Source organism: Pristiophorus japonicus, chromosome 6, assembly GCF_044704955.1.
Source record: "Pristiophorus japonicus isolate sPriJap1 chromosome 6, sPriJap1.hap1, whole genome shotgun sequence".
Classification (NCBI taxonomy): Eukaryota; Metazoa; Chordata; class Chondrichthyes; family Pristiophoridae; genus Pristiophorus; species Pristiophorus japonicus.
The window spans coordinates 15,960,662-15,986,770 of record NC_091982.1 but is presented as its reverse complement, the minus strand read 5'-3'; the positions used below and the strand labels follow the sequence as shown (position 1 = coordinate 15,986,770).

General features: G+C 44.0%; 1 protein-coding gene across 1 annotated transcript in view; it reads left to right on the top strand.

The window, feature by feature from the left end:
- efnb1 (ephrin-B1) overlaps positions 1-26,109 on the top strand; it is a 170,246-nt gene that overhangs the window by 92,626 nt on the left and 51,511 nt on the right. Inside the window, exon 2 of the mRNA XM_070882634.1 lies at positions 7,477-7,754. Within this exon, the coding sequence (XP_070738735.1) occupies positions 7,477-7,754 (278 nt within the window). The remainder of the gene's footprint in view (positions 1-7,476; positions 7,755-26,109) is intronic.

Sequence of the window (26,109 nt, the reverse complement as noted above, 5' to 3'; positions counted from 1 at the left end):
GTTTAAACTGTTCTGTCCATTGATTTTCAAATGTCTCCTTTGTCAGCAGTAACTCTATTAGGGTGTGAGAATGTGCTATCACTGGTTTTGCATTGTTTTAGGATTGTCCAGTTTCCTGACCATGATTTCCATTGTGCTTGATTGGGTAATTCGATTATCTCTTAGGGGGTGAATAGCCTGGGATCCTTAATACACGAATTTGCTTCAGAGGTTGGCCCCACCTCCTGTATTTGGTAACTCCTTTTCGCAGCCAAAATGTTGTAGAATCTTAAAATTGATATGCTCCTTCCCATAGATGTTTAGGGGATCTCAAGCTTCTGTAATTTAGGTCCATTTTGAATTCCCTTTCCTATGAGTCCAAACACTAGGGGGTGGGTCTCCATGAATGCATCCCCTTTTATCCCCCGCAGGCTGTAACGTCTGTCCATTTTAAACTCATTTTAAAAGCCCAGAAAGGGATTCTTCTCCTCTGCAGGGGAAAGGTACCTAGAATCTTTGCGAGATATTGGTAAATTCTACATGAGACTGGATGTTGGTAAAGATGATGAGCTGGTTATGCACTGCAGAAAGCTCGATTGGCTTAAGACTACCATGATGTATTTGCTGTACTGTACACTGTCTGTGTTTTGTCTGTACAACCTCCTTTACTTGCATGCTGTCTGTTTTCTGCCCTTGGGGAGGAATCCATTAGATGTGTTAAAACTCAGTTTTAAAGAAGCTGTCACACTATCAAAACGCCTTTGTTTTTGTACGTGAATTTTGTATTTATCCTAGTGAGGGGAGTTATGTTTTGGAAATGGACCACTTTCCATTTCAGGCACCTAGTGTCCACATTAAGTAATTCCAGGTCAGGTATAGCATGGGGTAGAGGCAGAGTGAAACTCCCTCTGTTTTGCATTAACCGTGTGCTTCAGTCCCAACCTCAAGCACACCCTTTTGCATCAGTAGTGCACACTATTGCACCAGTTTGATATTTTTTCTATTTGCAAGCTAATCCCACTCATCCATCACCCTTGCCTTTGCTAATCTGCATTGACTCCCAGTCCTCTAATGCCTAAAAATTTAAAATTCTCATCTGTGTTTAAATCCCTTCCACAACCTTGCCCTTTCTTATTTTTGTAATTTCCAGCCTTAAAACCATTCTCCCCTCCCTCCCGAACTCGCCATTCCTCCGACTCTGGCCTCTTTTGTATCCCCTTCACATCACCTTTGACAACAGTACCATTCCCTACCTAAACCCCTCTGCCTCCCCACCTCCCTCTCCTCCATTAAGTCCCTCCTTAAAAAGCACTTATTTGATCATCACCCCTTCTAATACCTCCTTCTTTGGCTTGGCTTTCATTTTTTCCTTATACCTCAGTGAAGGGCCTTGGTCTGTTTTCTCTGTTACAGGTGCTATACAAATGCAACTTTGTTGTTATCTTGTGGCCTTGGAGTGTAGTGTCCAGTTTGAGACAGTTTTGCACTGTGCACCAATGCTCAATAGGAACTGAACTATGTCTCGGATATTCATTTTGCATCGGGCTCTTACCAGTGGATAAAGGAGACTGCATATTTTCTATAATTAATTTTACAAAAAAGTAAAGATCAGATTTATGAAATTAGGGAAAATATATCCTCGGGACCTCTTTTTAAAAGTCAAACAATTTAAAAGATTTCTGATCAAACTTAACATAATTTTAGTGTCTTTTTAATGTGTTTTTTTTAAATTCATTTTATATAATTTATCTAGCCCAAGAGAATAGACCAGTCAGAGGACATCATGGTCAAACTGTGCTCTAGTCAGCCTGCACCTTGAGTGCTGCATCCAGTTCTGGTCACTGAGATAAGGCAGACATTGGAGCACTGGAGGCAATGTAGAAAAAAACTATAAGGCTGATCTCAGTCTTAAATACCAGTTATGAGGAAAGACTAAAGAACCTTGGGTTCTTCAGCCTTGAAAGGAGACACCTGAAAGGTAATTTATAGAGGTATACAAGACTGCAAATTGTACGAAAGAGGCAATTCTGGAAACTTAATTTAACCCGTGAAAGTGGATCATAGGTTTAAATTAGTAAAAGGTACATTCAGGACTGATACCATGAAGTTTTTCTTCAAAAAAAGAATAATCAACATGTGTAATGCATTAGAGCAGAGGAGACAAAAAGCCCAGAATTATTTAAGAACGAATTGGATGCTGCAATGGGGGACTGGATGGGGGAGCTGAGATTGGCTGAATGTTGTCACTCATCTGCAATTACCTTGTGATTTTGTATGTGTCAAGAAGAGTACCAGGGAGGCTGGTTTGTGGGATCCTCTATAGTGCCCCAGAGGTGGGAAGGTGAGATTGTGATTCTGCAGCACTCTTTTGGCTAGGAAATCAATTCCACTACAAATCTGGAGTTTCTATAGATTTATTGGTGTTTTGTGAAACTTGCTGAGCATTTAAAGGGAGCTGTGAATAGTGAAATAATGGGATTCCCTTCTGTGGTTTTCACTGTTCCTGTGCTTTGAGGAAGAAGATAATGAGGATATGGAATAGGAAAGGATAGAAGCCAAGAGAATGCATACTTGCAAGTATCTGTGCTATAGGATCTACTGACCACAAACAACCTATCCAAACTTTTTATTTGGCAGTGTCTGAGAAGGCTGTATTTCTTCCCCGACACCGTGACTGAGATATGCCAACTGTTGGAACCTGACTTGTAGCCTCTTCCCACAAGGACACTGCCTTGTCTGTAGCTATGAAGGTGATACCAGCACTTAACTTTTATGCATACTTGGCTGAGATTTGATGGGTAGTCATGACGGAGGTTTGGCGAATGTTTGGTGCAGAGGTGTGGCAGGTGATCGTGGCAGAGATGCGGCGAATGAGGGTACGAGGCCCAGGGACAGCACGTGCCTGCCCACACTGCGATGTGTGCGCGCACTATGTCCATGCAGCAGAGCAGGTCTACAGTCGTCCTGGTTAACCCTTGCCACCGGATAAAGACCTAGCTCTGTCAAGCCCGTGAGGTGGCTGATGTGCAACGGTCACCACACGTTAAAAAAAAAAAAAAAAATCCACGCACAAGCATCTTCCATCCTTCAATTGGAGTTCAGGACTGGAACACGGGTCCTTCATTGAAACCTCTGTGAACTCTTGTGGAAGCAAGTCAGCCTCGTTCGAGGGACCGCCTGTGAAGATGATGATGATTTATGCATTCAGATGCTTCCGGATGGTTTCTGATGACATTAGACACATCAGTCAGTCACAGCTGCTCTGTTCAGGCATGGCTCTGTTTTCATTCACTTCCTCATGGATGTAGCAAAGGGGGAAGAGGAAAGTGAGAGAGAGAGAGATACTGTCACCGAGCAAGTGAATCAGATAGAGGAAAGGTCCCTCTGGGACAACAGCAACAATGTACAGTCTTATCGCGCATTTAACTTCGAAAAACATCTGAAAGCACTTCAGAGTTGTGAAGTTCTGAGGACCATGTTCTTTTCTCTCTTTCCCCCTTGCATGGAACTTACTGCAGGGAAAAAAAATGTAGGCATATTGAGAAAAATCAAGAATAGGAGTCATTAAGATTTTGCTGATCTGCACTTGTGCATGGTGAGACAAGTAAAGAAAGAGACTAAACAGTCAGTTTGACTCGGTCATACTTTATTAGGTTGCATTTAAAGGATATATAAACAGCACTGTACTTGGATTACTCTACTGGTGCTGGTGACTTTTCTTGCTGCCTAAGCATAAAATAAGCGAGCAGACCTTTCCTTCGTATAAATGTCTGCGTCATGTCTGATATTGGGCAGCGTACGTTTGGTAAATTAAACTGGTTGGTTGTAAAGATGTTACAGCTGAACAGGCTAAATGTGCTCCTTGTTGTGGTACTCCATCATACTGATCTTCAAGCTCTCAGCTTCAGGCCCACACTGTGCCGAGTTAACTCATTGTGCTGCAATGTGGTGGAGAGGTGGAAATTATTCCGGGTGGAGAATCTGGATTGCCCATTGGAAAGGTGACTGGTATGAACCTATTAGGTGAGGATAAGATTGGCCTCAGTTGTGTGTTTCATTCCGGGGTAAAAAGCCTGATGATGATTATTGTTAGGCTGAGGAGACTCCTGACAAATATCACTTGGGCAAGTTATCAGAGAGCAGCCAGCACCCGTGGAAACACAGGCCAGTGTGAGTTCCCACCTTTCTGAGAGACGAGGGAGACATTGGAGGGGGATAAAAGTTGAGTAGCCAAAAATGATTATTTTAGAGTTTTGTGGAATTCACACACCTGTGCTCATTTGCATGGATGCTTTTGCTTGACTGCTACTAAATTCTAGATTGTTCCTTAACCAACTGCACTTTCATCTTGTCAGATGATACAGGGCTATTGATGTCCACTCATCTTTTAAAAGGCTGAAATGCTACGGAGTATGATGGTAGTCAACCGTTGTGTGAACACTTTGAACACGTGGAATGTGAGGACCAATTCCGAGCCACTGCTCTACTCCCAGCCCTCAACCAAGTCTATACACCTGGATTCTTTCTGATACCAGCAGTCCACAGAGAAAGTGGACAGATTGGGAAGTCAGGAGTATTCATTCACTATAGACTGGTTTGGTCCCGAGGTCAGGAAAGGTGCTATATAAATGCAAGTTCTTTCTGGTGGACTAGAGATCAGATTCACTAGGCACATATTTTCACCTTCATCTGACCTGCTTTAATCCTGCTCCATGGTCCATGCCAGCCTCCGATTTAGACCCCACAGCAGCTCCAATAGGCTACTCTAATATGGATTCAAAATGGAACGTGTAGGATGTGTTTACAGTAGCCTGGTAGTCCCAGCAATACGAGGTCGGCTACTACATTTCAAAAGTTGGCATCCTGGTTTTGGATTTTCTTTAAAGGAGTGGGCTCCATATACTTACAATATACATAAAATATATATGAAACCGCATTATGTGTATATGTGTGTGTGTATATACAGCTCTATATATACTTCTCTCTTTTTATATATTATTTATATATATATATATATATGTGTATGTATATATATTTATCATTAGTTATATATTGTATAATACAACAAAACATTAGACAAAGACAGTTTTGCGCAAGTGGGATCTCTGCATTTCATAAGATTCCTTTGGTCACGTTTGGGCTCTGCAAAGGGTGATAGGGTTACCACAATGTTCTCATAAGGAATCAAGTTACGAGTTTACCAGATGGTTTGTTTAACCTCAAGTGCTTACCAGCAGACTAAGAAAAACACACATATCTGACCCATTCAAGTGCTTAATTGTGAACTAGGGGGACATTAAAAAAAAATGCTTGCTTATCTGGTCATTTAAAAAAAAAAATGATGGCCGACTCTCTATAAATGATAATTAAAGTACATTGGGGCTTGTGTGGGGAATGAGAGTGAAATGCTTGTGATAGCCATCTGTCTCTGTAAAACCTTAATCCAAGAAACATCAGAACATTAAGCATTGCATCCAGTCATGTAGAGCAGCAGGGATATGAGATAGTTGGGATGTAATCCAGCCAGCTGCTGTTCCATTCCTTTGTGGTTGTAGTGGAGTCAATGGGATGATCAGAACTTGTGACGTGTCCACACTGGAACAGAATTCAGCACAATATATTTAGTCCAATCCAATCTAGCTCTTTTATTTACTCCAGTTTTCATTCTCTCCTGAAAGTACTGGGCACTTTTTAGTTCTTTGCTCAAGTGACCTTCATTCATGTGTGAACCTGGACAGAGTCAGTTGTGGGAGACCTCACAGCACAGGCAAGCCTGACCTTGCCCCTCACCTAGTTTTCATACATATGTACTTTCCAGGCTAATTGTAACCCCCTCTTTATGTGGAACAAACCCAACAAGGAAATAAGATTCACCATCAAATTCCAGGAATTTAGTCCCAAATACATGGGGCTAATTGTAACAGACCGGCTGTTACTCCCGATGAGATTAACGACCTCGCCGCAGATCATGAATCAAACCGGCGATCTTCTTGGTGGTTGGCTAACTGTAGAAACATCAAGGGAGCCAGCTAGCTTTTCTTTTTATAAAAAAAAACCTTTGAATGGTGTATAGAATGTTTGCACTGTGGCTGGCATTGCATTTGATGCAACTATTCCCCGATGGCCAGAGCTTTATGGTGGAGTTTTCAGTTCACTCCAGGTGATTGACTGAGAGTGATATTTTGGCTTAAGAAAGCAAAATACTGCAGATGCTGGAAATCTGAAATAAAAACAAAAAATGCAAGAAAGACTCAGCAGGTCAGGCAGCATCTATGGAGAGAGAAACAAAGTTAACGTTTCGGATCGATGGCTTTTCGTCAGATATTTTGGCTTAATTTAACTGGTAATCGAAATGTCGCATTGTTGTACAGTAAAGTGGAGGAAGTGTTAATCAAACCTTGTATTTTAAGTGGCCTCAATGGGTAAATACAGTAACTAGTGGTATTGAGCTCTAGACACCAGGAATGTCCATACTTTGATCCTAGTCTCTACTGAATTAAATGATCTCGGCCAGAGCTGTACTACAGTTGGCCTCAATGCCCCTGGACTAGGGAGAGGAAACTCTGACTGGTTTCGTGCGACTAATCACTATTCTTTTGTAAAGTGTTCATGTGTGGAGATTGAATGAGGACAGGATCAGATTTGACGTACCCTGTACCCCAGGAAGACAATGGGAGAAAATCATGAGGGAAGAGAATACCTGTGCTCTTCCCCATACATTTAAACATATTGGGCTAGAAATTTGATTGGTTAGTGCGAATGGCCTCCCGCCCAAGCGCTGAGCTGTCCGCGCCTGCCGCGAATTTCAGTGTTGACAGTTTGCGCTGCACTCGCTAGCGCCGCCCACTCGGTGATGTCACTGAGTGTGCAATGCCCCTGTGGCTCTGCATTTGCAAAATTCAGTCTTTTGTCTGCAGTAGTGCTTGGCGCTGGGACCGGCAGGGAAAACAGTTGGTCCAGCGACGATCCTGAGGCAAATATCGTCCGGAGTGCAAGGCAATGCTGAAATTTCACTTTTTTTCAACTTTTATTTATTTGTTGCAGTAATGGGGAAGTGTGGGTGAGGTTTATTGAATTTTTCAACAGGATTTCCTTTTTCATCTTTCGGTGCTAGGATGCAGGCATCCTAGCGCCAAAAATTGAGTAGGCCTCCTGCGCTATCACTCTGTTAGCGCCTGAAGAGGATTGTGCAACACTTCCCTTAGCGTTCCACTCTCCTCTTGGGGCGATACAACTGAATATCCCACTTTGAGGCGGTAGACATCACGTGGCGCTAAAAGTAGCACCTCAGCGGTGTCACCACCTCAAAGTGGCTGATACCGATTTCTATTCCATAATTTGTATTTCAGGGTCATTATCAGGCAGTTATTGTAGTGCAGTGATAGACACTGCAGTTGCTGGGTTTCAAAGGATCCTGTTGGTCAAGGGTGAGGAGTGGAAGCTCTGATCCATTAAAACTCCAAACTTATATCTTCTCTCAATCCTTTTTTTTAAAAGGTTCCAAGCTGGGAAAGGCCTGGTGTTGTACCCAGAGATCGGTGACAAGCTGGATATAATCTGTCCGAAAGTGAACAATCAAGATCAGTATGAATATTACAAGCTGTACCTGGTGACTGAGAGGCAGGCGGAGACATGCAGCACTGTCATCAACCCCCACTTGCTTGTTGCGTGTAACAAACCCGACAAGGAAATAAAATTCACCATCAAATTCCAGGAGTTTAGCCCCAACTACATGGGGCTAGAGTTCAAAAGGAACCAGGATTACTTCATCATCTGTGAGTACCTATGGGGCTGGGGCACTGTGATTTGTATCTGTTTAGATTGTTATAATGTGGGATTGCTGACAATGAAATCTTGAACAAACTAGGTCATTACCAGTTTGACAGACCAATGTATACATGCTACATGAAATAAACACTCTGTGATTAGCGAATCTTGATCCAAAAGACCCAAGTAACTTTTTGTTGAGGGTCACAACCCCAACCGATGCCTTACTCAAGAGACATTCTCAGAATTACTCTGAACACACTGCACCCTACAGAGAACTAAGGTCTGTGCTTATGATTTCCCACATGGGGAGCTCTTGATTTCAGTCACATCACTTGGGGAGATGCTTTTCCATGAGTGAAAGAGCATCTGTAATACACAATGACATGACACCCTCTTTATTCCAGAATCAATCGGCGGAAGTGTCGGGTCCAGATGAGTGTAATTATGGGAGTGAGTCAGGTCTGGGTCTGTATAATATGGGGGTGGGCCAAGTTTGGGTCTGTGTGATTGGGGAGCACATTAGGTCTGGGTCAGAGGGATTGAATTAGGTCTGGTTTTCTGTAATTAGAGGAGTGAGTCAGGTCTGGCTCACTTGACAGGGGGGAAAGGTTAGATCAAGTGCACGCTGATACCCAAGCCATGAGCTTGTGCTCTACAGGGCAGTGGTGATGCCTGCCCTCCTGTATGGCTCAGAGACATGGACCGTGTACAGTAGACACCTCCTGAGCATTGGAGAAGTACCACCAGCACTGCCTCCGCAAGATCCTGGAAATCCACTGGGAGGATAGACACACCAACATCAGTGTTCTCGATCAGGCCAACATCCCTAGCATCGAAGCACTGACCACACTTGACCAGCTCCGTTGGGCAGGCCACGTCGTCCGCATGCCCGACACGAGACTCCCAAAGCAAGCGCTCTACTCTGAACTCCTACAGGGCAAGCGAGCCCCAGGTGGGGAGAGGAAACATTTGCCGCTTAATAAAGTGCAACAACCCCACTGGCACCTGGGAGTCCCTGGCCCAAGACCGCCCTAAATGGAGGAAGAGCATCCGGGAGGGCGCTGAGCACCTAGAGTCTCGTCGCCGAGAGCATGCAGAAACCAAATGCAGACCAGACACTCCACCCAACCTTTCCTTCAACCACCGTCTGCCCCACCTGTGACAGAGACTGTAATTCCCATATTGGACTAAACGGTCAGTTGCAAACTCACTTTTAGAATGGAAGCAAGTCGTCTTCGATTTCGAGGGACTGCCTATGATGATCCCCGAACCTTTTCTTAATCTTTGTTCCATCTGAAATGTGCTGATGAACTCCTCAGGGGTGCGAGGGATTGCTTCATTTGACCTTTTTACTGTGTACATACCAGTTAGAGGTAATTTAATGATTTCTGTTAAGTTCCACTCATGGGTGATCTTTCAAATCATTTTTGTTCACTATGACTGGGTGGCATCCTGTGTTAGATGCTACTGTGGATTCAAATGCAGCCAGACTAATAGCATGAATGTTTCTATGGTCTGTTGGTTGTAAGGTCCAACAGTTTTAAAAAAAAAAAAAAAAGTTTGGGTAGTTTCACTGGGGTAAAGTTTTGGCCTGAGATGCTCCTGTTGTTTTGGAGCAACTCGTTTTAGAATGGAGTATCTTAGAAATTGCAATTCTCAGCATTTAGTTTGCTCCAGTTCTAGTCAGTTAGAACAGTTTCACTTTGGAACAGAATTTTCTTTTCAAAAGGGGGCGTGTCCGGCCACTTACGCCTGTTTTGAAAGTTTAGGCAGTGAAAACTTACTCCAAACTAACTTAGAATGGAGTAAGTGAAAATTTTTGTACGCTCAGAAAAACCTTATCTACACTTTAGAAATCAGGCGTAGGTTACAAATCAGGCGTAGGGAACGAGGGGGGGAAGGGAATTAATTAAATTCTACAAGCATTTAACAGTTTTACTTATACAAATAAAGAGCCATCCTGAAAAAAAATTATAAACAAAGCAAAGACAAAATATTGAATATTCCTACCTGTGGGAAGCAGCAGCAGCCTTCGAGCTGCGGTGCTTCAGGCAGCCCTTCCTTCCGTGTCAGTGGCTCGACGGCAGCCGAAGACACAGCAAGCAGCCTTCGAGCTGCGAAGGAGGCTGAGGCCATTCGGCCAGGGGATAGGGATGGCGGCAGTGGCTGGACGGCAGCCGAAGACACAGCAAGCAAGCAGTCTTCAAATCAACACTTTTCTTCAAGTCCCTTTAAAAATGGCCAAGTGCCAATGTTTATGCGCTACTGCGCGGGCGCGCGCGCTCCAACGCGCACGCGCAAGGCTGCCGGCACAACGTTGTCTCATTTAAATTGGCCCCGCCCCCCCACCACTTCTAGAATCGTCGCGACTCTCTTGCTCTGCCCCCTGCAACTCTGTGCGCGCCGCGCCAAGCTCCAAAGGACCTGCAGGGAGCCGGAGAATCTGAAGGTATTTTTTTGACGCACTTTCGGGCGCAAAAAAACGGGCATCCAGGTCGGGATGGAAATATCAAAGGTGCAATAATGTATGTTGGAGATGGGGCAGCGTGGAGGGAGCTTTATGTTACATGTAACAGCACTGTACCTAACCCAAAGTGATTGACCGAGCAAGGTAGGACTTTAGTGGTTGGTTGTACTGCTTGTCGTCTTGATGTGTTGCATGGCACAGAGAGTTGTAAGGTAAGGGCAGGAAAGCCAATTGTAAATATTAAGTCGAGTACAAATGAAGTACTCCTGAGCACATTCAGTTGACATCCAGCTGCACCTTAGTAGATTCTTTTTTTGTGGTTTGTTATATCCAGGAGGAAGTGTGGGGGTGTACTTTATAAACAGGCCTCTCTCTAGTAAAATAAAGTTCTTTTAATTGCACATTGAGATGCAAATAAATTGAGAGTTGTAGCTGAAGTTAACTCAATAATTGACAACCTTTCAGTTTGACAACACTTATTTAAATGTTTTTTTAAGTGGTTTAAATATTTGCAAGTAGCTTTTTATGTTTTTGAATTTCCTGCATGAAATATATGCATTTAAAAAGCTCCCAGACCTTGTGAATAAACTGTGTTTTGACGACATTGAACGTCCAAAATGGGACAATTGTTCGTTTTGCAGTGGTGGATGGAGGAGGGGTGGGGTTGCCGTGGGGTTAACCAGAATTGACTGCATCATTACTGGAGGGCTTTTTGATGTAAATTATAACTAATGGCATTTAATTTCTATGTTTAAAAAATGTATATATTTTTTAAATAAGCGAGTTAATGACTGGGTTACAGTAGTAGAAACGGGAATTTAATGGGTGGGTATTAATAATGCATTGAAATAATGCACAGAGGAAATAAAACCCTAAAGAGGTTTTTGAAAAAAGCTTTTCAAATGAGCACTCTCCCTTTAACCTGACACTGCAGAATCAACCCTTTTTATTTAAAACATCCAATTATGCAACCAGATTTATTGGTTACAATTATTTGATTGGATAATTTATTGGATCAAATAACTGAATTCTTACACTTAAGATCGCAAGCTAATTACAGATAAGGAAGGCCATTCAGCTCATCTTAGCTGATCCATCTCGAATGTCTCTAAAGTTCACTCATTGCAACATCTAATAGTTTCTTAAATGATTCGAGGTTTTCACCTTGAATACTAAATTTGGTGTGCTTTCCTTTTGTTGATCAATCTGTCCTAAATTTGCTTTTTAGTATTTTAAACTTGTGGCCCTTTTCTATGTTCACAGTTTAGTTTAAAGTAATTGTTTGGATTTACCTTTTCCATATCATTTATTATAAGAACATTAGAATTAGGAGGAGGGGTAGACCATCTGACCCTTCAACCCTGCTCTGCCATTCAGAAAGATCATGATCATCATCGACCTCAACTCCACTTTCCCCCCCCCCCCCCCCCCCGATCCTCATATCTCTTGATTCCCCCTAGAGTCCAAAAATCTATCCATCTCATCCTTGAAAATACTTGACGACTCAGCATCCACAGCCCTTTCAGATGGAAAATTGCGAAGATTCACAAGCTTCTGAGCGAAGAAATTCTTCCTCATCTCAGTCTTAAATGGCTGACCCCTTATCCTGAGACTATGCCCCCTAGTTCTAGACACTCCAGCCAGGGGAAACAACCTCTGAACATCTACCCAATTGATCCCCCTCCGAATCTTTTATGTTTCAATGAGAGCACCTCTCATTCATCTAAACTCCAGCGAGTCTAGGCCCGGTCTACTCAATCTCTCCTCATGGGACAACCATCTCATTGCAGGGATCAATCTAGTGAACCTTCGTTGCACTGCCTCTAAGGCATGTATGGCCTTCCTCAGAAAAGGAGACCAAAACTGTGCAGTACTCCAGGCGTGATCTCATCAAAGCCCTGCACAGTTGTAGCAAGACTTCCTTACTCTTGTACTCTAGCCCTCTAGTAAGAATGGCCAGCATACCATTTGCCTTCCTGATTGCTTGCTGTACCTGCATGCTAACTTTCTGTATTTCTTTAACAAGGACACCTAAATCTCTCTGAACTTCAACATTTATTAGCTTCTCACCATTTAAAAAAATATTTTGTTTTTGTATTCTTCCTACCAAAGTGAATAACCTCACATTTCCCCACGTTATATTGCATATGTACACAGTACAGTATAGGGGAGAAATTGAGGTCGTTTGCACCACCTGTTAGCACCCGGGGCGCAAACAACCTTTTGCCCGTGTGCGGCGCCGCTAACGAGTCCTGCTAAATTCCGCAGGAGTTTAGCGGTGTGACGGTTACCAGTAGCGCCCCGGGCGATGCCAGCGACAGCTTCAAGGAACGTGTTAAAGGGGAGGTGCCGTGCACGTAAATAAAAAATCGGCCGACTTAACTGTCGCGGCCCGTTGCTTCCTTGAACGCGGCGTCTGTGCCGCGATCTGGCAGCCCAGCACTCCGCTTGAGTGCCGGGCTGATGGCACGGTTCGCCGCTCCCCTGTGGTCCACGTAGGGCTCCGCGGAGTCTGCAGCTTGGTCCTCCCCTTTAATGAAGGGGAGGGCCCCTTCTACATGCAAGCACTATGCTCCCCAGTGTGCAGAGCTGCGCCCCACACCCCGCTCCCTCTTGCTTCCGGCCCCTTTGTGTTCCAGAGAGGAAATGGAGCATGTTTGTTTGCACCTCACTTCCTCTCGGGGGCGGTAACCCCACTTTCACGAGCGGGCCAGGACTTCCGCGCCTGGCGCAGGAACTCCCGCCTCATGGATGTTACCGCCTCCAAACGGGGAGCTACGCAGTATTCCGGCCAGTATGTTGTGCACTGCTGTAAGATCACCCTTCAAATACCTCGTTTCAAGGTGGAAAAGGCCAAGTTTCTCCAGTCTCTCCTCATAATTCAAATCCCTAGCACTAGGGGTCAGCCTTGTGGTTCTTTGCTTGGCTTCCAATGATTGGATGTCTTCCTTGTGTCCAAAACAGATCATAGTACTTCAGTTTGTGGTCTGACCAGAACACTGTACAGTTTCATATTCTATCCTGCTCCCCGCCACTGCCAAGCGATTGGGGCAGGGGTGGAGGGGACTGGGTTTTCTTGTGTATTATGATCTATTTTCACCTCGCAATAAGAAATTCTTGTTTCATTCCCTCCACACCCACCCCCCTCCTTTAACAACAATTGAATTCCTTCTGAAAAATGAGGCATTACTGAAAAAATCGAGTGGAAAGAGTCACCTTACGCACACATGAGACTGAATTTAAACCATCTGAAGAGCGACTGTGGACTGCTAATAACTGATTGGTTTTCTTCAAAGGTTCAACAAAGAGAAAGAAAGATTTTAATTACTAGAAAGGGTAGGTGGCGTCTGAAGAAGTTAATTCTAGTTTCATGCCCAAAAAGCTTTCTTCCTGGCAGACTGTGTCCACTAAGTGAATGACAGGCCTTGTTACTGTTGGAGTCAGTAAGCTGTAATCGGAGAGTGAAATGACTGTGGAGGAATTGGGCCTTGTCAGCTTGCGCACACTTATCCTCTTCTACCCCACTGCCTGTTCCTATGGTTCCTGTGTGAACAATATTATGAAATAATTGGTCTGAACAACCAATTATTAAAACAAGACCAATTGGACTGAGGGACAGCGTCACATAGAACATTTCTTTCATTGCCTGGAGGCTGTGACATGTTGGGAATGCCTGTGATTGTGTTAATGGTGCTGCCCATCTGAATACTCACTGAGCTTGTCACTCCGTTCTCTTGTTACTAATTCCCTACTGTAACTGAAGTGGATCATTCTAGTATTGTGGATGCAGAGCCCGGGATACAGAGTTACAGCTCAAAGCTTTCCCAGGACCTCAAACTATAATCCTCTTTCCTTCCTCCTGCAATCTATAGCCTTTTCAAATCCAAGTTTGGTGTTGTCTATTCACAATTTTATGAGTTACCATCCATTCTGGTTTTTTGAAGCTTATAGAAAACAGGAATTCAGTTTTTTAGTGGATATTTTTCTTACCATCTTAGGACAACAGATAAAGACTGGTCAGACCATGACACACCCTCCTCTTTCCCCGCCCCCATCCCTCTTATCCCCTTATTCCTCTCTCCTCCCCCATCCCTCCTCTCTCTCCTCTTTCCTGCCCCCCCCCCCCATAGCTCCTAAATTGATTTTCTGCAATTGGTTTTGTTTTAGCTCAAGAGCACCAAGGTGATTAGCATTGACAGCTGCCTATCATAGCTAACAGACTCGATCTGTCTTCAATCACTTTGTGTGCTTCAAGGCTAACATAAATGAACTCAAGTGCCCAGCATGGTTTGTGTTTAATCGTCTTCCTGTGTCAAAGCAGAAAATGAAATTCATCAACACCAAATTCCGAAAACTTTTAACAAGGTAAAGAAGCTATTATTTTTGTACACACGGAAAGTGGAAGGAGGTGCGAAGAGTGAGGTGGGAGAGCTGGATGTGCAAATACATGTATAATAATCAACTCCATGAAATCACCTTGTGGATTGACTTGTCACATGACATCACATTACCTGTTGTGGATGCGGGCTGTTAGTCCTTTGCCTGGAGTTTCTTCGAGGGAGTCTAGAGAAAGAAAATGTTGCATTTACATAGCAACACCTCAGATTTCTTGGAAATGTCTCGTAATGTTGCACATAAAATGAATCTTGAAATGCAGTGACTATTGTGTAGGCAAACTGCACACTACACGAACCGCGGTGTATGACCAGTAAAGCAATTCTTTTTTTTGAGTTGGTTGAAGGAGATGTTACAGTTTGGTCTTTTCCTGAAGCCTTTCTCATGTTTACAGGTAGGCTGGAGTTTTCACCGACTGATCGAGTCTATTATGAGGAAAAACTTGTGTCTTTGCACTGTGTATGGTTTAGCATAGCCCAGGTATGACAATTATCCCTGAATCACAGTCACTGGAAAGAAACATAGAATACTCATTCTCCCATTATCCTAAAGGGTGGAAAATACCATATTCCTTGACCACTGTGGGTAGGATAAACGACTTGTCTAAAAAAGTTTGAGAGGTGATATGATTGCTGCTTTTAGGATTCTAAAAGGACTAGATAACATAGATCGTTGCTGTTTTTAGGATTCCAAGGGGAATAATGTAGACACTGATGAGCTATTTCACCTTGTCCAGGACAGTAGAATCAGAGGACATGGCGGCCTATGTTTGAAGGGGGTAAATTCAAAATTAATCTGCAAAAACAATATTTCTGTGAGCGAGTCGTCCATCTATTAGCAAATTGAATTCACAAACATAGCAATGCAGAGGATTTCATGGAAACGGGAACCAGGAAAACTTTCCAGAGATGGCAAATGTCATTTTTAATTGTAATTTTCTTTAGCAATGTAAAATCATAGAAATACTGATGGAAATTCCTGTTTCGATGTTGGTCAGCTCATCAGGAGAACTCCTTGGTTTTCTTTAATAATACAGCCACCTTTTGGTTTCCCTGGAACCTCTTCATTGCTACTTTAGTGAATTTGGCTTTTCTGAAAATGTAATTTCCTCTGCTTTTGGGTGTTAAGAATTAGTTAAGCTAAGAGAGTTATGAACACCACTGGGAGGAAACACAATTCCTGGTAGAAGGATAGTGAAGGATTAATCTCAGACGACCGGTGCGGGTGGCCGTAGGCGCAATAAATTTGCAAATATACAAAAGAAAACATCAAAACTGTCACAAAGCACCAAGTCCCCCCTCCCCACATCCCACTAGCCAGGTGCCTGTTATGGGCCACTCGTCTGTGGAGACAGCCTTGATTCTTGAGCCGTTTTAGTTCCATTCTAGACTCCTCTCTATATGCCAAAACCCATTTAGAACATGTTTTATCCGAGGCTAGGCTTTAGTGACAGGTCAAGAGAATGCAGGTCAGGGTTTAATCCTGAGGGAAGAGCTGTCTCTTTTAAACCCCTGCTTTGCTCCCTTTTCTTTTTCATTCAGTGCCTGCTGACCTCTCACTAGAAGATCTTTTCATGCTCTTGGGTGCAGAACACTGTGCTGGGTTACAACAGAAACATCTGATATTAATCTTCCAAGATGTAGGACAAGCTTTTAAAGCAGTTCAGCACGAGCCACAACAGTTTGTCCTCATTCAGAAAGATTTTATGTCACATGAAAAGCACTGGGACTTCAGTATGATTACTGGAAGCAAAAGGAGATGGGCGGAGACTAGTGAGGTGTGGTATGTGGGATGCTTTCTTCTGTTTTCTCCAATGTGGGCTGTGTTTTTACTGAGTGGACAATGCTATCTTTCTGTTCATTTTACTCAAATCTGTAGCCCTGTGTTAAGCAGAGTACAGACACTCTAAGAGGAGTAATTGTCTTGCAGTGTAGTACGAGACATGCTCAGGAATCTGAAAATTAGATCATTAGAGTTTGGGATCTGATTAGTTCCTAGACTGATACTTCCAGTGATCAAATATTCCACCGTCCCTTTTGAACATGAAAAATGACCAGTTAGGCAAGGTACGAGAGGATATCCCTCACTGCTGCAGCCAGGTCTGATCATGTCCACATATGCATACTTTCCAGTAAAGTGCTTCAGACAACGAGCAGGAACAGGAAAGCTGGTTGATATTTTTTCCCCTCTACCATCATCATAGGCAGTCCCTCGAAATCGAGGAAGACTTGCTTCCACTCTCAGTGAGTTCTTAATTGACTGAACAGTCCAATACGGGAATTACAATCTCTGTCACAGGTGGGACAGACAGTCGTTGAAGGAAAGGGTGGGTGGGGAGTCTGGTTTGCCGCAGGCTCCTTCCGCTGCCTGCGCTTGCTTTCTACATGCTCTTGGCGACGAGACTCGAGGTGCTCAGCGCCCTCCCGGATGCTCTTCCTCCATTTAGGACGGTCTTGGGCCTGGAATTCCCAGGTGCCGGTGGGGATGTTGCACTTTATCAAGGAGGCTTTTTGAGGGTGTCCTTGAAACATTTCCTCTGCCCACCTGAGGCTTGCTTTCCATGTAGGAGTTCAGAGTAGAGTCTTGACAGGTATGTGAACAATGTGGCCCGCCTAACGGAGCTGGTCGAGTGTGGTCAGTGCTTCGATGCTGGGGATGTTGGCCTGATCGAGGACACTAACGGTGCGTTTGTCCTCCCAGGGGATTTACAGGATCTTGCGGAGACACGGTTGGTGGTATTTCTCCAATGCTTTGAGGTGTCTACTGTACATGGTCCACGTGTCTGAGCCATACAGGAGGGTGGGTATCACTGCAGCACTGTGGACCATAAGCTTGGTGCTAGATTTGAGGGCCTGATCTTCAAACACTCTCTTCCTGCAGCGGCTGTACCACAGGGGTTCTGAAGCCAGTTATAGTTAGGATCTGGGATTCCTGATCTGTATGATTCAGTACCACACCTGGTCTTGAAGCCAACTTTTGTACCTGGTTCATGGTGGCCTGCCTGTATATTCCAGCTGAAGTTATATAGTAAACACCTACAGGCCTTCCTGTGAAAACGTTAATAATCACGCCTGCACGCGCGCGCGCGCACACACACGCAAGATGGTTTCTGTGCCACACTTCAAACCGCCAGAATTTGTGAAGGGGCTGTCTGGTCAGTTGATAGCAGCGACAGTTTATTGTAAGGCAACCATTGAGCAACAGTGATATCTATTCTTCTGCCTCTTCTAATTGGACTCTGGCTTTAGAAACCTTTACTGAGGCATTGCATCAGCTTAAATCATTAACTAGAATTCCATGGTCAGTGTCAGAGCTTTAATGGATATAAAAAAAAAACAAGTGGAGGGTGAATTCCCAAGTGCTTCCATCCCCCACTGCACTGCCTAAGCGTTTCTCCAGTGTTGAGACCCGTTGATCTAAGAAGAATGGAAGGGGAGGCACATTGAAAATAGGAGGATGCAGCTGTTCAAACACCTCACCCAGAGCATTCCTTTAACACAGCAGCACTGTTACTATATAAACTATCGTGTGAAGAGGATTCTGTCATCATGGGTGCACTGTCTCGCTGAAGTCCACAGTGATTTTGTTGGAACACTGATTGTGTTTGACACCATACATTCATTGTTTTCAAAACCCACCTGCTGATCTCCCCCTGCGCAGAGTGGAGACTGTGAAACACCACAGACACTGGTGGCAGTGAGAGCTTACCTGCACAGTGCAGAGGCCTGAAAGACTGGGAGGGAGAAAACACATAAATGGGGAGAATACAAGAGCAAAACTGAAGGGCAACGATAAAGCACAATAGTGAAGGGCAAGGAGAAAAATAACAGCTCCAAGAAACTAGCAGAAGGCAATTGAGAAATTAGAGGCCTTGGGAGATGAAGGGTAGTGACTATATAACTGGATTTAATGTATTTGGAAATGTTGCATTTGTTTTTCAGTATGATGATCGTTACTTTTATATCTCCCTTATTTTCCACCACCCCTCTCCTGAACGCTCCGACTCCTTGCTGGGGTACAGCTCCATCATACGAGCCACCCTTCAGTGCCGCCTTCAATTTATCATTCTTCATGTGTGAGTCTAGCCAATGAGTGTTGGCTGGATATTATTACCCGATGCCCACACATGCAGGAATGGTCAGGGCCTTGAACCTTGAACCTTGGCTGATTTACTTTCCTCCCCTCTTTAGCCCACGACCACTGAGATCAATTGTGGTGCCCCATTTCTGCCTCGGCTGAGATCAGCTGATTCAGCCCAAACCTGGCACTGAATCTGGGACCTTCCCGGCTTCTGTGGCTTAGTACCACACCAAGCAGTGCATCGACCAACTGAGCCATTGGGACTAGCAGGTTAATGCCTCCTTTTAATCTTTCTGCAGATGGCAATTTCCCTCAACCTCCCAGGAAGCCTTGAACATGTGATTTGATTTGATTCCCTCCCTGTAGTGTGGTGCACGTGACATTACTGATTGGTTGGAGCGTGAACAGATCAACATTTTGAAAAAGATATAAAAAGGTTACTGAAGTTGCATGTTCAGCCATGAACTCATTGAAAAGCGGTGCAGGCTCGAAGGGCCGAATGGCCTACTCCTGCACCTATTTTCTATGTTTCTATGAGTACAATATGTTAAATAAGTTTAACACACACTTTCCAATTCTAGTCACTGAGAAAAGTAAACTGGGTTTTGAGTCACAGCTGATTTCGCAGCTGCTTGTTTGGACCAATGCTGTTAATTCGAACTGCAGCAGAATTGCAGAGGTCACAGAGGCTTAATGCTGCCAAGATCATTAGATTAAAGAAGTGCTCTTGTCTGAAATCTTTGACCCACTGTGGAACAGGAGGGAACAAAATAAAATTGTTAATGGAGCAAAAGCAGAGCCGAGGTAACTGTTCCGGAATGCCAGTGGGGATTTGGAGGATTGCCAATGAGCGGTGTTTCAATTGCCTGGATTCTAAGCCAGTAGTTTGAGAGTGTATCTGGGAATGCTGTTGCAACATTTAAAGCAGCACCCTGCACTGTGTTTTTAAATGGGGAGGCAAGTTCATTAAAACCAGGTGATAGACGCAGGTACCTCCCTGGCAAGTGTGGTACTGAGCCACACATGCCAAGCAGGTACCAGGTTCATTTCCTGGTCTGTACTCTGATAGCTCACTTTAGCCAGGGCAACATTTGGGGCGCGACAACTCTTACCAGTGCTCGTGGATTAGGGAGGGAAAATGTCAGCCAGATTGAGCGTCCGAAATCCGGAAACCTCACGACCGAGGCCGTTCTGGATTCCGGGTATTTCCGGAGTTTGGAACGTCTTTGCCTGGGTCGAGGTAGATGGGGTCTGGCAGCCGAGGTGAGCGGGGGGGGGGGGGGGGAAGAGGGGAAGCCGGGGCCAGCGGGGGGGAGAAAGGGCGGGAGCCGAGGGCCGGGGAAGTCGGGCCGGAGGTCGGGCCACCAAGGGCCAGGGCGAGGTCGGGCTGCCGAGGGCTGAGTCGGGCCGCCGAGGGCCGGAGCGAGGTATGGCCGGGACGAGGTCAGGCCGTCGGGCTGCCGAGGGCTGGGTGCGGGCAAAGTCGCGGTGAGGTTGAGCCGCCAAGGCCGGGTTGGGCCACCGAGGGCCGGAGCGAGGTCTGGCCGGGCGAGGTCGGGGCAGGCTGAGTCGGGCCGTCGAGGTGGGGGAAGTCCAGCTTCCAGATGACCCCCACCATGGATCGGCCTGGTGTCCGGATTCCGGAACATTCCGAATTTTAGAACTCCGGATTTCGGATGCTCAGCCTCTACTATCCTGTGCCGCCAAGTGCAAAAGTGAATATGTGTATGTGTGTGTTTCTGTGTATGTTAACGTCAGGTGAGTGCATTCCCGATTTTAATTGCTTCACTATTGGCAACCTAGGCCCTAAGCTCTGGAATTCCCTTCCTAAACCCCTCTACCTCTCCTCCTTTTAAGATGCTCCTTAAAACCTAACCTCTTTGACCAAGCTTTTGGTCATCTGTCCTCATATCTACTTCTGTGGCTCTGCCAAATTTTGTTTGAAAATGCTTGTGTGCAGTGCTTTGGGACATTTTACTACATTAAAGATGCTTTATAAATCCAATTTATTGTTGTGCAGGATTAGGCATGGCTGTGATGCTCTCCACAGTTAAACAGTCTGCCTAGATTCAAGTATAGCGGGCTGAATTTTCGCCACCATTCTGCGCCGTTTTTTTTTTTGGAGCAGACTAAAATCTGCAAGTTTCGCCAACGTTTCTGCACCATCCTGAAATGCTTACGGTTGATTATCTGATGTCACTGGGGATGCCGGCTGCACCATTTCTGGCCATTTTAAACGAGTTTGGCCAAGTAGGATTTTTTTCAAAAACGGCACAGTGCACCATTCTGAAAACTTTACCTGCACTTAAGAAAATCGTCGCAAAGTAGAGAACCTTGGCACAGAGAAGACAACAGAGAAGAAGACAGCACTGGGGGGGGGGGGGGCCTTTCGGCCTGGGATAGCAGTGGCAAAAAAGCAGTAACCTAATGTGTGATTTTGTATGGAATTACTTTCATTTTATTAGGCCTGTTTCATCGAAAATTAAAGAAATAAATATTGCAGAGTATGATATTTTATCACTAAAATCTTCCAATAAACCGAAGTGAAGAGATCTTGACACTGGTAATATGTACCTGCATCTGTCTTGCTGTATCTTTGTATGTTTCACTTTGCAGGCTCAGCCCTTCAGTGTGTCCCTCGTTACCCTGGCAACCTCAGTTTTTCAGCGCAGACCCTTAAGTTCCACCCACAGAGCTCAAGGACAGTCTGCGCCGCTACAAAATGAAAGGTTACGCCGTCGAAACTCGAAATTATTTTTTGGTGCAGTCGGCCATTAAAAAAGCAGATGTATCTCTACAACTGCGCCAAAAGTCGGCCGTGCGGAAAATTGGCCCCTTATTAAGAATGGTTGCTTGGCCAAGGCACCGAGGGCCCATCCTTCATGTTTGAATCTGGAAAGTAAGTGTCAATTATTTGACTTCTTGGGGATACCACAACTGAGCCTGATCCATCCTCGTGCATTGTGCAGACAAATGCAGTACCCAGCAGATTACTGGACAGTGATCAGGAGCAGGAACACTGGCTTTTTTTAAACTTCTTTCCTAACTAATGACCTCTTGTATCACCTCACCTGCTGCTCCAGCTGAGATCAGGGGTGTGAGTAAAATCGTGAAGCTTTGAAGCAAAACTATACTTTATAAATGCAACTTGTTATTTTCTATAATAGAGTGCCTCTGGATACCCCTTCTTTCTCTAGTTTACACTCTGTTTCTGGTCTCCTCTCTCGCTCGCTATCTCGTTCTCTTCCTCTATCCACTTTTTCTATTTCCCCCTTGCCTTTCTGTTACCTCCCTTCGAGTCAGCTCTATGCAGAGACTAAAGCCAGCCACTAAAGGATTGCAGAGCAGGGATAAGAGTGCAACAGACCATTAAAACAGAAGACGGAAGCTTCATGTATATTTGCAGATTAAATCAATTATAACAAGCTTTCGTACACAAGGCCATTGGTACATTACTAATTTTAATATTCTTATAACTTCTTTTTGGAGATACTTGGCAAATTTGCATGATTGGTTTCAGCAGTCCATAATGCAAGTGGCACAGAATTTTACATGGACTCTAATCGAGACGTTAATATTTTGAACAACCCTCTCCGATGAAAGTCTTGAACAAAATAGTATTTTGTGACTAACTGATTTTCAGACAGTATATTTTGGAATCTCAAAACAGTTTGAGTTTTTTTATTTTTAAATAATGCAAGATGAAACGATAATCTACAAACACTAACCAATGGAACTCGCCCAACCTGCAGTGAGCAGCAGTGGTGGGGTGGGGCATAAATCGCAACATTTACCCAGTAGTCAATGCCATTGGCAAATGTGCACTTATAGGAGAAAATGTATTTATATGAGGAAACATGCCTTGTGTTGGGGCAGGTTTTGAGGACGCTACAGCTGTGGGAGGTGTAGTTTAAAGTTGCCATGGCATAAGTGAAATGGTGTCTCAAACATCATCCTGTGATTCAAGGCGGGGTCTTGCCCTGACTGACACAATCTGAAGCCAATTAGAAAGGACCCAGTCAGCACTGCCCCCTGCAAGGTAACTCGAGCTCAGCTACTTGATTTTATAAAGGTAAAGTTCCTGACTTGCAAATTTGCATTACAAAGTTACAGATTTGCAAAAAACAAAGTACATTTGCAATAAGATGCCCATCCCGAGTACTGACTGGTGCTGACCATCTACTTTCTTTTCATCAAAAAGGCATTAATTGCTTAGTTGAATGCTCCCTCATGTGCCACAACTGCAAGACATATCCGGTTATTTTCTGGTGTGATGTAATGTGTCCTCAATAAACATGTTGTGCCAAACATTCTTCTCCCCTTTCTCTCCCTGCTCCTACCCTCTGCTTTGTGTTGCTTGCTGCCTTCCATACGTCCTGCTAGGTTTTGGTTTCTTATTGTCAGCAATGATCTGTCCAATGAAAGCTGCTGGTTCCCTCGTATTTGTGATTTGTATGAACGATGAAAAATTAGATGCTGCTATTTATTCCAGTGTGCCTGATATCAGAACACATTACACAACTCATTTGCTGTAAATTCCTATTTCGGTCTTTAAACCAAGTACATTATACATTTGCATGCAAATGTACCCTATTTGAACTGTTAAATGGGGCAATATTTTTCAACCCAATGCTAAAAGTAATGCATTCAGCCTGTGACCTTCGATAAACTTGACTGCCATTGAGTCACAAGCTTCTGCAAGAAGATATATTGCCACCTTTTTGTGAAAAATTGCCTTGCTGTGACTTGAGTTTCTACCAAACAAAGTATTCTGTCACTGCAGTGATGTGTGGCCTGGGAAGAGAGACGATGTTGGCTATTGGCGAGCAGCTGATCAGGGTTGAATAGTGGAGGTGTATTGGTTGTCGGATATTCCAGAGTTTTGCTCAATTACCTTTTAATTATGGGTGAGTATTTATGTAGATCTTTCACTCTGAAGAATGGTGGGTCAAACCCATGGTGGGCAGATTGTACATGCTTTGTGGAAGGGTGGGCTTGGTTGGTCCAGGGCTCCTTTCTCATTCTGTGCTCGGAGATAGATTAACTTCTTCAATCTGGCCTTGTTCGAGTCAGTAAAACAATGGCTCCCAGTACGACTCGCACCTGCTGATAATAGAACACCAGTTAATTCGCACCATACTCTGATCTCGTCTGTCATGCTGTTGGAAATTAGCAGCAGAGTATCCAGCAGAGATGAGAGTGCAGGTTGACATTTTCTTCTCCTGTACATCAAAAACACTTTGTTGAAAACAGTCTAAATGTCAGACTCTGCCATGTCTGTATAGGTCATTGACATCTGATTCATATCTCTTAGTGAAGTTGGAATCTGGACCGACTTTGAATGCTAATGGCCCTTTTTGTATTTAAAAGGTCCTCCCCACTCCAACTGCTGTATCCCACTGTTGCACTCTCTATTTCAAGCCAGAAAGGTGGGATTGCCTGAACATATCTTGTCCTCTTTCTCCACTACTTCACCAGACTTCGTGTATCAGTACCAATACATGGCAGGAAAAAAACCCAGTCAATATATACTTTTTTAAATTATGCAATACTATTCTTGCATGATAACATTAATTAATCATAAATGACTACTCCCCTATACCACCTATGATTGATCTGTAACCACTACTTTCACACTAACATTAGTGAAAAGTACTCTGTTCAGCATAATCCAGGTTTAGAAGGGCAAATCTCTTATTTATAATGCTAGATATTTTTCCTAGTTGACAGACGAAGATTTCACACACCCACCACTACACTTAATGAAATCCTAGTCACAATGCTGCTCCCAATGTACGTCTATTCTGTTTGTGTGATTACCTGATAGGAAATGCATTTCTTCAAGGTGGATTTCAGCTGCCACTTCCAGCTCCATTAGCTCCTTGTCATATTTACAAGACTATTTGGCAACGCATCACTGTCCTCATTCTTCAGTATATAGGAAAGAGGACTTCAGATGTACATAGGACACTGAGAATCATAGTTAAGTGTGAGTGTGCTGCAACGCAGCAATTAATCAAGGGTTTTTAATGAGGTTGTGAGCTACCAGAGACAGATTCAGACAACTTATTAACACAATGCTAAAGTTCTAGATATAGAAACAAAGGCACTTTCTATGGGGAATGAGTAACTGCACTGCCTGGTATGGTACTGAACCACAGAGTCCAGGAAAGTCCCCCAGATTCAATCTCTGATCCATGTGGTGATGGCCACTTTTGGCCAGAGCAGCTGTTGGGGCCTCAGTGCATGGGGCTAGAGAGGAGGTGGAACATCGGCCAGAGTTTTTACTCCTAAGTGGGTAGCACACTCGCCTCTGAGTCAGAAGGTTGTGGGTTCAAGTCCCACTCCAGGGACTTGAGCACAGAAATCTAGGCTGACTCTCCAGTGCAGTGCTGAGGGAGTGCTGCACTGTCAGAGGTGCCATCTTTCGGATGAGACGTTAAACGTTTGCTCTCTCAGGTGGAAGTAAAAGATCCCATGGCACTATTTCGAAGAAGAGCAGGTGAGTTATCAACGGGGACCTGGCCAATATTTATCCCTCAATCAGCAGAACAAAAACAGACGATCTGGTCATTATCACATTGCTATTTGTGGGAGCTTGCTGTGTGCAGTTTGGCTGCTGCATTTCTCACATTATAACAATGACTGCACTCCAAAAGTACTTCATTGGCTGTAAAGCGCTTCGAGACGTCTGGTGGTCATAAAAGGCGCTATATAAATGCAAATGCACGTCCAATTGCTCCTAAGTGACACTTGCTGGTAAGTTTATAGTGATACCAATCAGGGCAAAATGATGTTGAAAATAAGATGTTTTGCCAGGAGAGAAATACTTCAGTATCTTGAAAAGTTTGGTCATATTTAAATTGGGCAAAAAGAATTGCCTTTTGAAACCATGCCCATCATTAACACAGTAAAAAAAAAACCTGGCCACCGTGGTGTTCAATGTGTTTTGTGTTTGGAAATACAGAAACATTTAGGAATAGGAAAAGGCAACTTAGCTCACCAATCCCACCCTTTTTGCTGATCTCAAGTCTCAACCCCACTATAATCCTCAAACCTTTCTTCTAAAAACCCATTTGTACTGGTTGCATCATTGGTTCTACACAGTAACAGGCTCCATATGTCACTTTTGCAAAATAGTTCTTTAATATTCTGTTTACTTTCAGATGCCTAATCTTTTGCAATTAGTGTTATATTTTGAACATTTTTACAACCTCAAAACAGTAAACAGATGTGAAAATATCACTATTAAGAAAATCAAGAACGAGTAATTCCATGAAAAGGGAAAATGTTTCTGTGGATTAATCCAGTGAGTAGCTGAGTCAAATAGACCAGGACAGGACAAGTTTGCCTGTGCTGATTCAGCTGATCCAGTCAGGGCAACAATTGGGGAGCTTCATAGTTGTGTCTTTGGCATC